Source organism: Silene latifolia, chromosome 9 (assembly GCF_048544455.1).
Source record: "Silene latifolia isolate original U9 population chromosome 9, ASM4854445v1, whole genome shotgun sequence".
Lineage (NCBI taxonomy): Eukaryota > Viridiplantae > Streptophyta > Magnoliopsida > Caryophyllales > Caryophyllaceae > Silene > Silene latifolia.
In genome coordinates this window covers 38,573,282-38,588,964 of record NC_133534.1, presented here as the reverse complement: position 1 = coordinate 38,588,964, position 15,683 = coordinate 38,573,282, and the positions used below count along the sequence as shown (strand labels likewise).

General features: G+C 40.2%; 3 protein-coding genes across 3 annotated transcripts; 1 reads left to right on the top strand and 2 right to left on the bottom strand.

Moving 5' to 3' along the window:
* Positions 1-5,209: 5,209 nt before the first annotated feature.
* Positions 5,210-8,452, bottom strand: LOC141600897 (uncharacterized). The gene is made up of 3 exons (XM_074421155.1): positions 7,805-8,452; positions 7,301-7,564; positions 5,210-7,213 (listed from the first exon to the last, which is right to left on the bottom strand). Exons 1-3 carry the CDS (start codon positions 8,450-8,452, stop codon positions 5,210-5,212), a joined length of 2,916 nt encoding a protein of 971 aa, XP_074277256.1.
* A 42-nt stretch (positions 8,453-8,494) lies between these two features.
* On the bottom strand, positions 8,495-9,226 carry LOC141600896 (uncharacterized). The gene has a single exon (XM_074421154.1). The coding sequence runs from the start codon at positions 9,224-9,226 to the stop codon at positions 8,495-8,497; it is 732 nt and encodes a 243-aa protein (XP_074277255.1).
* Positions 9,227-11,382: 2,156 nt separating this feature from the next.
* On the top strand, positions 11,383-12,690 carry LOC141600895 (F-box protein CPR1-like). Its single transcript, XM_074421152.1, has one exon. The coding sequence runs from the start codon at positions 11,383-11,385 to the stop codon at positions 12,688-12,690; it is 1,308 nt and encodes a 435-aa protein (XP_074277253.1).
* Positions 12,691-15,683: the final 2,993 nt, after the last annotated feature.

Sequence of the window (15,683 nt, the reverse complement as noted above, 5' to 3'; positions counted from 1 at the left end):
AGCTTAGGGTCTAAAACCATAGTGTTCATGTCTTTACTTTGTGTCTTGACATGACACGAGTTATTCGAACGGTTCCAATTTCCCATGAAAATTGGCGGCGACTCCATACAAAAATGCAAACACTTGTTTCTCTTTTCCTCCCAAGCGCCCCCGTGGGCCCCCGCTGTCCACAAGACCGCGTTTTTAATGGCTATTTGCAAGAGGAAGTATATGTTGAACAACCTCCCGGTTTTTTAGATAGTAATTTTCCTAATCATGTTTATAAATTAGATAAGGCACTTTATGGTCTTAAACAAGCACCTAGGTCTTGGTATGATAGACAATCAAAGTTCCTTATTGAAAATGGCTTTCAAAGAGGTTCAGTTGACAAAACACTATTTCTAAAACCGGTGAAAGAGGACTTATTAGTTGTTCAAATTTATGTAGATGATATCATTTTTGGAGCAACTAATGATGTTTTATGTGCATACTTTTCCAATCTTATGCAATCGGAGTTCGAGATGAGCATGATGGGCGAGCTAGGATTCTTTTTGGGTCTTCAGATAAAGCAAACCACCCATGGCATAATGATCCATCAAAGAAAATATATCAAGGAGATGCTAAAAAAATTTGGTATGACTACAGCTAATCCATTTCCTACACCTATGTGTTCTACACTCAAGCTTGACAAAGATGAAAAAGGTAAAAGTGTAGATGAAAAGGTGTATCGAGGTATGATAGGTTCACTCTTATATCTCACAAATAGTCGTCCTGGATATTCTTTATAGTGTTTGTTTGTGTGCCCGGTTTCAATCAAATCCCAAAGAATCACATTTAACAGCTGTAAAGCGTATTCTTCGATATTTGATTGGAACTCAGGACTTATATTTATGGTATCCTATGGATTGCAATTTCACTCTCACGGGGTATTCAGATGCAGATTATGCAGGTTGTTCAGTTGAAAGAAAGAGTACATCTGGTATTGCCACTTTTGTAGGACCGTGTCTTATCTCTTGGGCTTCCAAGAAACAAAATACGATTGCTCTATCTCTATCTGCCGAGAGTGAATATGTCGTTTCTTTCTCAATGTTGTGCCCAAATCCTATGGGTAAGACAACAACTGCGGGATTACGGTATGATTATTAATTGTGTTCCCATTCTTTGTGATAACACTAGCGCAATTAGTATTTCTAAAAATCTCGTCCAGCACTCCAAGACAAAACATATTGACATTCGTCATCACTTTCTTCGTGATAACGTGGAAAAAGGGAACATAAGCTTAAAATTTTGTAAAACAGAAGATCAGTTGTCGGATATTTTTACTAAACCTTTAGCTAGAGAACAATTTGAGAAAATTCGGTTGGAATTGGGTCTTCTGAATGATAGCTCGTAGTCTATTTGTCCTACAATTTACCTTCCAATGATTGACTAATTTGGAGAAGTCGTGATAAAGTGTTAGTAATTTGTCCTATGTTTTTGAGGTCAAGGTGCAATCTACTTACTCTAGTCGTTTCTATGTCTCATATAGATTAGTAGCGAGTTGACCATAGTGGAATATTGACGTAACTGTCTTATGCATTTCTTGTGGCAAAATAAATTCCTATTTAATCCGTATTCAAAACCTTCCAACCAACCCACCTCATTAAAACCTCACCTAATACCCGAACCCTCATAACTCACCTTCTACCTTCCCTCTTCAATTTACCCCCAAAATCAATCATAAACCCTTATTCCCGTCGACGGCGCCATGGCTAAAAAGAAAGCTCAGTCCACCATTGCTAAAGCCACGGCCACCCTCAAAACTGCTACCACCACCAGATCCTAAGCCGCCCTCACCAAAACCGCCACCAACACTTCTCCCTCCGACAATTCCGAAACTCTAATTGAACCCGCCACCAACCCTTCACCAGAAAACGACACCATACCCATCACTACCTCTCCCAAATCCAAAATACCAATTTCAAAACCCAATCCTTCACCCTCCTTGGTATCCACCCGCTCGAAAAAATCGCATGCAATTGAAACTGAGCCGCCGGTCACAGAAGTCGAGGAGCCGTCTGCTGCTGTACTAGATTCGAGGAGCACCACACCTATAGTCACAAAAGCTAAGCGAACTCGAAAAGGGGCAAGCAAAGGGGTTATCATCAATGAACCCAATGAGCCCGAGAACCGAAAGAAAGATCCGACTGTGTTGGGTAAAGGGAAAGGGAAACTTGTGGAGGAAGACGACATTTGTGATGATGATTGGGATGAGGAAATTAATGATGTGGTTAAAGATGATTTCAAAGAAAAGGGTCGATCTTTAAAACGAAAGAGGGCTAATGATGATTCAGATGATGATGGTGTTTCTGCTACTCTTTGCACCTCGGTTGATCAAGACCGAGTCATTGAAATTCTAAAAGGTGTGGGACTGTCAGAGACGGCGCTACAACATTGCATTCGCCTAGTTGAGCACTCTATTCTTCCGGGTCGCTATTACCCGCAACATTGGCTATAATCTGAAAAAGCTCTAAATTTCTTCTTGGAAATTCTGAAGGCTCAAAACTGGGTTGGTATGTTCTTTGTTCATTCTGTGGTTTTTGTTCCCGAAATTATACAATTCTATCAGTCTGTTACTGTTCATCAATCTGGTGAATTCTTGACCGCGGTGGTGAATGGGAAATCGTTTATGGTCAGTACTGATGAGATTGCTCAAATGTTCCGTATTCCAAATGAGGGTCTTGAGTTGTCTGATTCGAATGGTTGGCCTCCTATAGACGGTCTGGGTTCTCTGGTTGTTTTGTGATATTTTGACCCGTCTGCTACTACGGACACTCATATTCCTCCTAGTCGCCTGGATGGACCACATCAGTTTTTATTTAATTGCATTCACCGCACTATTTTACCCCGCACACACTCTCGCGGTTATTGTTCTATTCCTGATTTGATGGTTCTGTTCTGCTTGATGATTGGGCGTCCTGTGAACTTGGCTTCTCTCATGCTTTTCCACATAAAGGAAGTTGCGGCCGAGGTACAGACGGGTGTGATTGCTGTCACTAAGAAGAAGTCGAGAAAGGTGACTCAGACTAAAAGGGAGCTCCCGTATGGTATATGGTTATCTCACATTATGTGGCAGAAGAAAGTATTGCCTTCTGATGGTTACTGTGTCTCAATGAAGGATTGTATGACGGATGGGTTGCTGGGTCAAATGCATCTTCGCATTGTTGACGATAAGTTGGTTGGGTTGAGTGGTGACGGCTATGCAGGGGCGGGATGCAGTGCTAGTACTATTCGTGGTATCTCGTCTCAGTTGAGGGCTATCCATGACATCTTGACTGGTCGCTTGGGAACACTTGCAGCTGACGTCGAGCTCATCAAATCTGTCCTTACCCCACTTCTCGCTTTACCTGACCTTATTGAGTGCCTTATAGCTCGTCTACCTCCTCCACCTTGATTTAACCTGACCTCACCTCACCTCTTTTATTTTGCTTATGTTATCTTTTGCTAAGACTGTATGCTTAATACTCTGTCTCATGGTCGGTACTAGCTATAATGATGTCTATTTTGACTGTGTCCGGTAGTTGCATTGAGGCCTCCTTGACTATGGTACTCTACACTAACATTTTTTTATCGTTCCTCTCCTTTTGATGATGTCAAGAGGGGGAAAGATTTAGGACTTCTAGTACTTAGTAGCTATCTGGATTAAGACTTTTGATTGTGACGATCTTTCTCACTGTGTTCTAGACTTTGGTTTAGTCATTTCACTGATCATATTTGTTTCCTATTTCTATTCGTTATTACTGTCTTGGATTTTCTTGAATGTTTGCAGAAGTATTCTATTGTTGAGGGGGAAATTTTATTTAGGGACTTGCCATCATCAAAGGGGGAATTTGTTGCATCTAGTTGTTGATGATGACAAGTCCTTTCATTTTTATATCCCGCCTAATTAATAGTATGTGCTAGACATGTGTATGACAGGTCCAAAAGTATTTCATTTGCTCGGAAATGAAGACGGGTGGAGCGTTGGATGAGTCTTGGTCCGTGTCTAGAAAAATTGTAAGAATATATATCTTGTGCTTATTCTTATTCGGTCCAATAATTACGGCTTATCTTTTGAACAAATTAATTTCCAAGATAAAATATTTTTGCTAAATAATTGTTTTGGAAAGATTTATTCCGTTGGAACTTCCTTTATTTGCTCAAGATAATATCTTAACTTTTTGAGGAGTTTGTGTCTTTGAAGGCAACTAAATTATCAGTCAAAGATTTTGTTGAAAATTGGTTGCTTGATTGAAAAGATTTGATTTAGTCAATATTTGAATATTTATATAAGGTGAACAAATCTTGGCTGCAGATGGACAATATATACGAGAATATTTTTGAGTGCAAAACTTGTTTTTCAAAGTTTGAGGAAATTGCTTTTGTCTCGTTCAGTTTCTGAAAGAAGCTTTTGCAAAATTGTCTTTTCAGCGTAAATTTTCAGTTTGCAAATTTTTTTTGAAGCCGTAATTGTGGATTGAGTTTTGAGTACGCAAGTTATATATTCATAAGGCTGTTTTTTGTTCTCCATTGTTCCTATTGTTGAACCATATAAGGAGACAAATCTTTGTGTAATTTTTCACTTTGTGAGAGAGAGTTTTTGGGGTACGGGGTTGTACTCGAGTCGCACGATCGGGGTTGATCGTGGGGATTTTCTTTGTAATTGAGTTTGATTATAAAGAAAATATTAATAAGAGAGAGGTGGACGTAGACCTTTAGAGTGTAGGTCGAACCACGTTAAAAATCTTGTGTCTCGTGCTTTTATCGCTCTTTATTTTCTTGTTTGTTTTTAGTTACTTCATAACTCGTTGCAATCAGAACAGTACAGCACGATTTACTTCGTTTAAACAGACATCGCGACTGTTTAATTAGCCCGAGTACTGATTCTTAATTAAACGAGACTATTGCTTCCGCTCGAATTTTTAATAGGTACTTAATTCACCCTCTCCCCCTCTTAAGTACCGGGTCAATAAACTCAACATTTGTCAAAGTGATTATCTCTCCGAATTTATACTTTGATCAAAGAAAATGGCCATTTGAAAATCTAAGATCCAAGTTATGATTTATTTTAGATTTTCGTAAAAAAACAAAACTTTAAAATTAAAGATGACGGTTGACAATTTTTTTTCTCAAATAGTAGTAATTGATTTTTTTTTTTTTGACAACAATAAACCGATTATATTAAAACAAAGAAGTACAAATACATAACATATTACCCAGTAGCTAAACTAACAGACCAGAAGGGGTAAATGACGAAAAGGTGGCGAATTTCATGAATAGAATTCCGCACACTAATTGGTACTGGCAGTGAACGTACCAGAACAGCTGATAGTTTACGACATGAAATGTAAAAAGAGGCAGAGGTAAAGGCCGCTGACCGGGCCTTTCGCATTGCGATTAGTAAAGCTCTTGTCGAAGCATGTAGCATATTGTCGGCTCTGATAAGGGTAGTATACTCTTCTCCTGTATGAGAATCTGAGATGGACGTACGGTAGCCGTTATTCGGATTTAATCTACGGACCAACACATAGAAACTAACAGATTCAAAGCTGTTGTGGGTAGGCTGTCGGCTTGGTGCAGGAGCTTGAGGTAACGAAAATAAACCGGCTAGAGAGCTCCACGTTTCCGGGAATTTGTTATGGGAAGACAAGAGATGTTCAGCAAGTTGGCATATTCGTGAAGGATCCACCGGACACTGTTGGAAAATTATGGAATTTCCGACCGACCAGCTTGCTTGCAAGACACAGCCGAAATAAAGAAGAGGATCAAAAGCACTTGATGTATGATGCGAAAAGTAGTACACTAAATCAGCCAACCAGTGAGAAAAAGGTACCGTCACATTTGCGTGGGAAGTGAGACCAAGCATCGATGATTGCCATACATGTTGAGTAATGTTGCAAGAGCGGAATAAGTGGTCTGCATTTTCCTCTGAAGAGCCGCAGAAATGGCAAGTGAGACCGAGAGACACTCCGCGTTCCTTAAGATTAGCTGAAGTAGGCATTATATTGTGTGCAAGGCGCCACAGCAAGAGGGGAAATTTAAGTGAACCAGGTGATTTCCATATGCAAGACCATGGAAAAGAAGACTTCAAGGATGAGGACGAAGTATTAGATTTAAGCCAAAGGTGCAAATAGCCTATTTTAACCGAGTAGCTACCATCCTCAGTGTATTTCCAATAAAGGAAATCGTCCGTATCAAGAAGCGGAGGTTCCATTGTGATAATTAATTTAGCTGTAGCTGGAGCAAAGCGCCGGAAAATAGCAGAAGTGTTCCAATCACCGGAAGGATGTAGCAAATCCAATAAACTAGGATCAGGTTCCGTGTCTGTCCTATTCCGAATAGGAACAGTACCTTGCACCCAACGGCTGTTAAACAAGTTTGCCTGTTTTTCGTTTCCAATTTTCCAGCAAATTCCCGAGGAAATCTCATCAACCGCACGACAGATACCTTTCCAAAGGAAAGATGAGTTTGAGACACGAGACTTGGCAGTAGGTATAGGTAAGTCCCGACCATATTTAGGAACAAGATACTTAGCAAGCAAACCATTTGGATGTAGGTGGATTCGCCAGAAGTTTTTAACTAGCATTGCTTGACTCAGAAGAAGAGTGTTTTTAATACCTAAACCGCCATATTCTTTTGGTGCCTGTAGAGTCTCACGCTTCAGCCAATGAATAGAATGCCTTTTCCAATCATGGCGCCACCAAAACGCAGCAATTAGAGAGTCAATTTTCCGACAAATCCCGAGTGGGAATGGAAGAGCCGCCATCAGGTGATAGAACGAAGCAAATAGAACGCCAGAGATGACCAAAAGCTTACTTGATTGAGTAAGATGCAGGGAAGATAGCGATGAAATTCGAGTCGTCAAGTTGTCAATATAAGGATGAAATACTTGAGAGCGGTTTCTTGGGATGTCAATAGGAACACCCAGGTAAGTACCAAAGGTAGAGGAACTCTGCATCTTAAGTATAGAGGTTAAATGTGATTTAAAATCAGACGGAGAATTTGGGCTAAACTTAATAAAAGACTTATTAAGGTTAATCATCTGTCCCGAAGCCGATTCAAAGTCTTTGAACAAATCCCTTAGGGTTTCAAATGCTTTTGGGGCAGCTTTGTAGCATATAAGTGCATCATCCGCATAGAATAAGTGTGAAATGGTTGGAGCATAACGGGAAATTTTTAAACCCGTGAGCATCCTCATCTTCTCAGCTCGAGCAAGCTGCCGAGATTAAACCTCCATGCAAATAATAAATAAATACGAGGACAACGGATCACCTTGTCATAGACCACATGTCGGAGTTATAACCGAAGAAGGCTCTCCATTAATTAGAATCCGATAATAAACAGTAGAAATACATTCCCATATAAGACTACGCCAAGCAGTTGGGAATCGCATATGACGCATGACCTCCATAAGGAAATGCCAGGAAACACGATCAAAAGCCTTGTGCATATCCAACTTAAGCACCGCATAACAACTAGAACCTTTTTTAGTCTTGTTGAGGTAATGTATAATTTCATGAGCAATGACTGAGCTGTCTGACATTAATCTCCCCGGCACAAAAGCTTGCTGTGAATCCGAAATAAGTGAAAAAATAACAAATTTGATGCGATTAGCTAAGCATTTAGAAGCAAGCCGGTAAACCACATTACAGAGGCTGATTGGTCGAAATTGAGAGACCATCTCTGGCTGATCGACTTTTGGAAGGAGAACAACGTGAGTAGAATTCCATTCTTTCAACATGACTCCCGTATTTAGGAAACGCAAAATAGCACTTGTAACTAGAGAACCAATTTGCGGCTAGTATACTTGGAAAAATCTCGGAGTAATACCATCCGGACCAGGTGATTTAGAACCTTCCATATTGCGAAGAGCACGAAGAACATCCATATCCGTGAAAGGGGCAGAGAGAATTGCACAATCCTGAGAAGTAAGGGATGGTAGATCAAGTGGGTTTAGGAATGGATCATAATTATCAACTGGAAAGGCAGGATTATGAGGTGAAGGAGGTCCTAAAAGCGACTTGAAGTACCCAGTTACTTCCATTTCAATATCAGCTGAATCATGAATCCATGTACCGTCAGAAGTCCGCAGTGCTAGAATACGTTGCTTAGAAGATCGTTGTTTTACTCTATTGAACAGGAATCTAGTGGGAAGTCCATCCAAAATTTCCTTACGCAATTTAACTCGTTGAAGCCAGTACTGATGCTGCTCGTGGATGCGCTGCAATTGTTCGGAACGTACAGTTTGATATGTATTTGCCGTGAAAGAATTGACGATAGTGTCTGAAGGGCTGTCCAGTTTCGATTCCACAGATGACCAATTGATGCCATGAGAAAGTCTGTGTTGAATAACCCAACAGAGAATAGCATAACGAGCCGAAGCGAGCTTTCTTGAGAGAACATACATTGATGAACCGGTGACCGGAGTATTCCAACCAAGTGTAACCAAATCCATGACTTCTGGATTGGATAGACACCAGTTGTCCACTCGGTATGGTCACTTAGAAGGTGTAGCAAACTGAGAAAATCTTAAAATAATCGGAGCATGATCAGAAATGAGTATTGGTAAATGGAGTAAAGAAGCATTCGGGAAAATCTGAAACCAGTCTTGTGTTGCATAAGCTCGATCAAGCTTTTCAAAAATACAATCTGCATTCTTTTGCGAATTTGTCCAAGTGAAGCGTGGCCCAAAGAAAGGAACGTCAATGAGTTCATTTTGAAGTTTCCAAGCAAGGAATTCGTCTTGTCCACGTATCGTAGGTGAGCCACCCAACTTGTCACAATGTAACTCGACTTGGTTAAAGTCGCCTATTATCAGAAAAGGGGAATGACCAGAAATAACCTCCGAAAAGCGTTCCCAAACAACACAACGGTAGGCTAAGGCAGGTTCCCCATATATAAACATTACAAACATCGATTTTTTTGTACAAGGTGGAGCTTCTATGGAAAGCTTACAAAAGATAAAACGCGTGTCAGTACACAAGACACTAATATCTACAGAGTCATCCCAGCACAAAAAAAGGCCTCCACTACGCCCTAATGAGTCAACCCCACAGAAGTTTGGAAAACCAAGATGACTAGTCTTCATAGCGGCTACGGTCACAGTAGAGTGAGTCTCTTGCAAAAACAAAATGGCCGGATGAAATTTACGGATACAGTGATGGAGGTATGGAATTGTAGGATCATCCGTCTCACCAAATCCCCTACAATTCCAGCAAAAGGCAGTCATTTATCCCCTGGTGGTGAATTAAGGTCCACCACCAAACCCCAAACGTAATCATAATCTTCAGCGCTGGAACCGGAAACAGAAGAAGAGGAGGAAGGTAACGTAAAATAAGTTTGAGGGTAAGATTCCAGAGAAAAAGTAAACTTATCTTTTAAACGTTTGCAGGGAAATTGAGATATAGACAATTCCTCAAATGGAAAAATCCTCTTCTTTGAAATCTGATCCAGGCCAGCTAAATTTGGTGCTTTGGGCCAGGAATAAGAAAAAATTTTTAGGCCCAAAAAAGCCAACATCATCTCAAGGGGAGATAGACGTGGAAAATCAACAGGACTAGATAAGTCTAAAAATTTGGGCCTGTTAGAACATTTAAATTTGGGCCTACTACAACAGTTAAAGCCAAGAGGTACCTTGCGTTTATATACAAACTTTATTTTCCGTCCTGCCGTGTCCACCGGATCCAAACGATCATCAGGCTCAAGAGGAGTATGATCATCAATGGGCTGAGTTGGTGTAGATGGCTGGGATGAGTAGTGGCCCTTATTTTCACCAAAAATATATCCACGTGTTGAGGTTGACTCAGAGTCAGGAAGAGGAACGAGGGACATCTGTGTTTTTATGTTACTTGAAAAGAAGCCATCTGTCTTTAGGTCCCAAGGCCCGAAGGAATCTTCTAGGGTCGACTCGTACTCTGGGTCGGGTTCCGGAATTCGAAAAGTTTCTGATCCAGAAAACTGTGGCATTGCACTGGCGGAATTGTTTTCCGGCCGAAAGGAATAGTGATCCGAATTGCGCATCGTGAAGCGTTTCTGGCGCAAGGCAGTGTCGACCATTAGATCAGGGCTACTAGTCACCCTACTTCCAAAAACAGGCAGCTTGTTAGGGTTGTCATTGCTTGCGGATGAAGAAGATGACTCAGAGAAACCAAACACCGAGGCCGAGGAAGATGTGCGAATTTCAGTTGTCAAAAAACGCAATTTAGCAGGGAGACCTAGAATAGATTTATTATAAAATGGATTTTAAACCCATCCCTTTGCAAATGAGTCAATCTTTGCTCAATCTGAGCAGCGGCCTCACTCGAAGTAAGACAACAGAACGAAACCCGATGACCAACGATCCCACAGCGTTTGCAAATTCTGAAAATATTTTCATAACTGAAAGAGATCCATTTATGCTTGCAGTCTGACAGTTCCAAGAAACATCCAGGAATAAGCGGTTGGGCCAGATCAACCCAAACACGAACACGAACATATTGACGAGGAGGGAGGGAATTTGGATAATTGTCTTCTTCAATTACAGGACCAACATGTTGTAAAAGATAAGCCGCAACAGAGGTGTGGAGATACTGCATTGGCAACCCATGAGAGGAACAACATGAAAACTGATGTCTTCCGGCACCATATCCCAAGTAATTCTCCGTAGGACAAGTAAATTTCCTTCAATATTTAACACATGCATTTTTTCCATATAATCAAGATCGGCAGTATTAGCAAATTCAAACAAGTAATAAGGGTGGAAATAGTGAAGCTTAACATCAGCCTTAGTGAACCAACGAGAGGTGATTGCCTGTGACACCTGATCAATATTAAGGTTTCGTTGGTCGATGAATCGGCCAATTAGAACTCGATTAAAGTCAATCCCCATTAGATTAACCCGCAAATTTATTGGTAAAGAGATCTTGACATCAGCTCGGAAGAGGGTTTGAGCGCTTTCCATAGAAGCTAGATTAGAATGGTAATAAAGAAGAGTGAAAGAAAGGAAATTATCAATTTATCTAGCAGATGAAAAGATAGGACTGTAAATTTGGATTATCGAAAGGTTAATTTTGGTAGTTTGAGATGGGAGAACTCTCACAGAGAGGAGAAGAACTCTCTAATGATAGAGAGGAGTTTTTTTTGTTTTTTTTTTTTTTTTTTGTTTTTTTTTTTTTAATGAGAGAATCATTTGAGAAAAATTTGCCTACTGAAATCAGTACAATCTTTTCGTAAACGAACACCACCTTACAGGCCCAAGTCTCGCAAGAGTCGCAAATAAAAGGAACCAAAAACCACAATAATCCCTACAATCTTTTCCGCCAGTCGCAATTTCGCATCCAACTCCGCAGTAAGCTCTCTCCTCTTCTTCAATCTTTAATTTACTTTCTTTAATTTTCTGCTAAAATTATGTGGAATAATTTGCCTACTGATATCAGTAATAATATCTTACATAGATTGCCTGTGAAAACCCTAATTAAATGCACTATTCTGTCCAAATCATTCCTCTCTTTAATCACCAGTCACCCTTTTATCTCCGATCACATTGCACAACACAGCAATTCTCATTTGTTACTTCGTTATTTAACCCACGACAAGCAAGAAATGTACCATCTTGACCCTGATGACGATACCTTTTCCGGTTTCCAAACTCAAGGCTTGCTTGTCCCCTTCCTTGCTTATCCTGAACAGTGCTTTACTGTCGTGGGTTGCATAAACGGTGTTCTTTGCTTGGTTAATGATTTGCTAATGGAGGGTACTCTTATTATTCTTTGGAATCCCTCTATTAGGAAGTGTGTTCACGTTCCTCGCCCTATATTCGTATTTGATATGATTGGTCCGTATACGTCTGTTTGTGGGTTCGGGTTTGATCCTATTTCAGATGATTACAAGGTGGTTCGACTCGTAGAACAGGATACTGGTTATGGGTTTAGCTCGCAAACGCTGGTGGAGGTCTATAGTTTGAAATCTGAGTGCTGGAGGGTTATCGATAAGGGTCCTTGCTATGATATTAAAGATCACTCCTGCGGGTATACCCCTCGTTTCATTAATGGCTCTGTTTATTGGCTTGGGAAGCCTTATGTGGCTCCATATCATGAAACTGTGCTCCTCAAATTTGACATGTCTACAGAGAGTTTTGAGACCATACAACTGCCGGGAGACCTAAAATTGAGCAAGTCAGGATTTAATCGGAATTTGCATCTTCAGGAGAATAAGGGAATATTGACTTTGATGAAGAGTAACTACAATGATGCAAACAACACTTTCAGCGCATGGATACTTAAAGAAGATGGGGTTGTTAAATCTTGGAAGAAGATATTTGATTTTGATATTGCTAAGTTACCACATGCCAGGGCTTTGAGGTTTTATTTTGATTTTGATATTGCTGAGTTAAGTCTACATGGCAGGCCTTTGGCGTTTAGTTTTAGAAAAAAGGGTGAAGTTATCATGGTGAAGAGTGGTCGTGATGGTTATCCAAAAGAGGAGAGTGAGGTTGTTTCAATTGATCCAGTAACTCAAAGTGGGACAACATTAAGAGAGATAAATGCAGATCGTAATTTATTTTACTTGTCTACTTATGTAGAGAGCATGGTGTTGTTTAAGGAAGGGAAAGGAATTGAAGAACAAAACACGAAGTTGGATTTGTTCCCGAGGAACAAACCATGCAGTTCGGTTTTGCATAGCTCCTCCTCATCTGGTGAGCATTTGGCGAGCTAAATTTCTTGAAATTGTTTACTATGGTGTTCAGTGTCCTGATCGCCATCAGGTGTTTAATCTTTTTGAAGACTTGAATGTAATCAAACTATCAAACTTATGCTTTCACTCTATTTTTAACCCAGGTATTACTGGCATTCCCGACTGTTTGCTATTGACTTCTAGTTAAGTCTATTTAAATTCGAGTTCCTAATTATTGCTGTTTATTATTATTTATAATAATTAGAAGCCAAGGTTAATTTTGTGAATTTTTTGATATTTGTTGAAGAAATGATTGTTTACTCCCTTGGTGTGCAGTATTATTGAATAATTGACGTTGAATTGTTTATAAACAGTTGAATGTTGATATGATTATTGGTGGCAGAACCGGGATTTAAAGTTACGGCGAAGTATTTGTTCAATAAGGAAACTAGAAAGAATCGGAAATTTTAAATGAAAATATTAGAATTTTTGGAGTTGAGTTTAGGACGAATTATTGTTTGAGTGTTACGAGAAGATCTCATGATCAGATAATTGGTGATTGTCTTGGGTGGAGTTTTTCAAATAAGACTTCAAGTGTAGACACTACCGTTTGTATCTAGATTCTAGAATGTCAATTTATCGGCCATGTTACTAATTTGATACCATATTAACAACCTTTATTAAGTAGAAGTGATTCGATACCTTATTAATTTTCTCATCTTTGTTTCCTTCTAAAGACTTCCAAGACCAACAAAATTGTGTTTAGTCCTGTTAAGTCTCTAACATTTGTTTCCTTCTTCGTTCTCTTGTTGGACTTGTTCTCCCATCAAACTCCGATCCGGTACCTAACCTGGATGCGTTAGAAGACGCTGCCTGGATTTTAGTTTCTCCAACAAGAATTAAGGCTAGCTATTTTACTTTTATTTCACCAACAAAAATGTGTTTAGTCACGCTATTTTACTTTTAGTCACGCTATTTTACTTTTATTTCACCATAGTCTAGAACTAAATAACAAATTTTTTTTTTACAGAAGGTAATAACTTACAATATTCCAAGCGGTACAAAGTAGAAGCTATTTGAATTGAACAATTTATACTGTGTAAACAAACAGTTACAAGTAGATCTGTTTACAATGTACTTCTATAAGGCGGCTTACACGACAATTTGTGATCCTATGATACATTTTACTAAAAACGGACGAGTTTTTACCTGAATGAACATAGATGAACAGTGGTCAGTGGCTATGAGGAGATAGTGAGTAGCCCAACGGACATCTTGTTTAGCATTTTGGAGTTGAGATAACTAAACTACCCGATTCGTAAATATCAACGACGTTTTTCAAAAAAAAGACGATAATTGCCCCTATTATCTCACTAACACGAACACAATTCTCTCTAACTAAAAAAACTCAAAAATCAACTTCAACCAACACTCAATCGATTCGGCCACCACCACTACCACACCGCCGCCGCCGCTGCTACCACCACACTGCTGCTACCACCATGCCCCTGCCGCCGACACCACGCCGCTGCTACATACAAGGTAAGTGACTTTTTTTTTTTGTTAAATTAGTTTAGAATTGAATCTAATTGAGTTAAACTATGAAATTAAATAGTTTTCTTTCATTTATTGTTATTGCTAATCGATTAAATTGATTGGATTTGGTAGTAATTGAATTAGGTGAATTTAGTTTATGTTTTTGTATCCAATTAGTTGAATTATTATTGAGTTGGTTAGTTGTTTTGTTCCTAATTAGTTGTAATTGTATTGTTGTTTTGTGTTAATTTGTTGCTAATTAGTTGAATCAGGTTGCTAAATAGGTTGAATTAGATGTCGATTATTGTTGTTGTTTGTGTCGAATGCTAGTCGAAAAAACTGGGGAAGGGGGTATCCACGGCCAAACGTGGGAAAATCACGTTCAACCAGGGACAAACGTGGGAAAACCACGTTTCAACCGTGGGAAACGTTGGAAAATCACGTTTCAACCATGGTGAAACGTTAGATTTTTACGTTCAGCCATGGTGAAACGTAATTTTCCTTCGTTTCAACCATGGTGAACGTTGAATTGGTCCGTTTCTACCACGATGAACGTGGATTTTGCACGTTTGTCCATGGTCAAACTTTGGTTTGATCCGTGGTCAACTGTGCAATTTCCACTTTCGTCCGTTGTAAATTATTTTTTTTTTTTTTTAAAAAAACCGTGTTTTTTGCTATTATTTGCCGATTTTTGTTACTTTATATGTTTTTTAGTCGATTAACGTGTTTTCTAACAACTTTTATTTTCTTAATGCAGATGGCAGATCGAAATGAAAGAGGAAAGGCCATCATGCATGCTCCGCCTCCGCCTAACATACACGACCGTACCGCTGGGCGGTTTGTTACGGGCTCGAAGCGTCGTTTGCGAGTTAAGCAGGCCCACAAAGAGCCACCGCCACTTCGAGAGACGTCTCGAATGGTTATGATGCCTACTCCCGGTCATATCGGTAGTAAGTCGGAGGAGGCGAGGTCACGGGAGGTTGCTGGTAGTTACCAGCATGATAGAGAGGATGAGCCGTCGGATGACGGTTCCGAGGAGGAGGAGGAGGATGCTGGAGAGTATCGGGTCCAAGAGAACCCGCCACCGCAGAGGTTGTTGAGTCTGAGGTTGGGCCGAAATAGTAGAGGATGCTATTCGAGTGTTAGAGAGCCGTTCTCTAGCACCGATAGGTCGAGGAGGCCGAGGAGGGATAGTTCTTGGATCTTGAGAGAGTCCGTTCCTGGTGGTCCTAGTAACACTGGCACCCTACAAAGTTTTGGTGGTCACGTTGCGTTCAACAGTTGATCGGACCCTAACCCGGAGAATATGAGGTCGTGGATCAAGCTCTACGAGAGGCCGAAAGCTGCGAGGGAGATTAAGCAGATATGTCTTAGTGAGGCTGTTGCAGCTAGGGTACAGGCGAGCGGGCTTGGGGTTTTGAGGGAGTGTTTTACCACCGGTCTAGATGATAACCTCCTTAGTGCTTTTATCGAGAGGTGGCACCCGGATACTAACACTT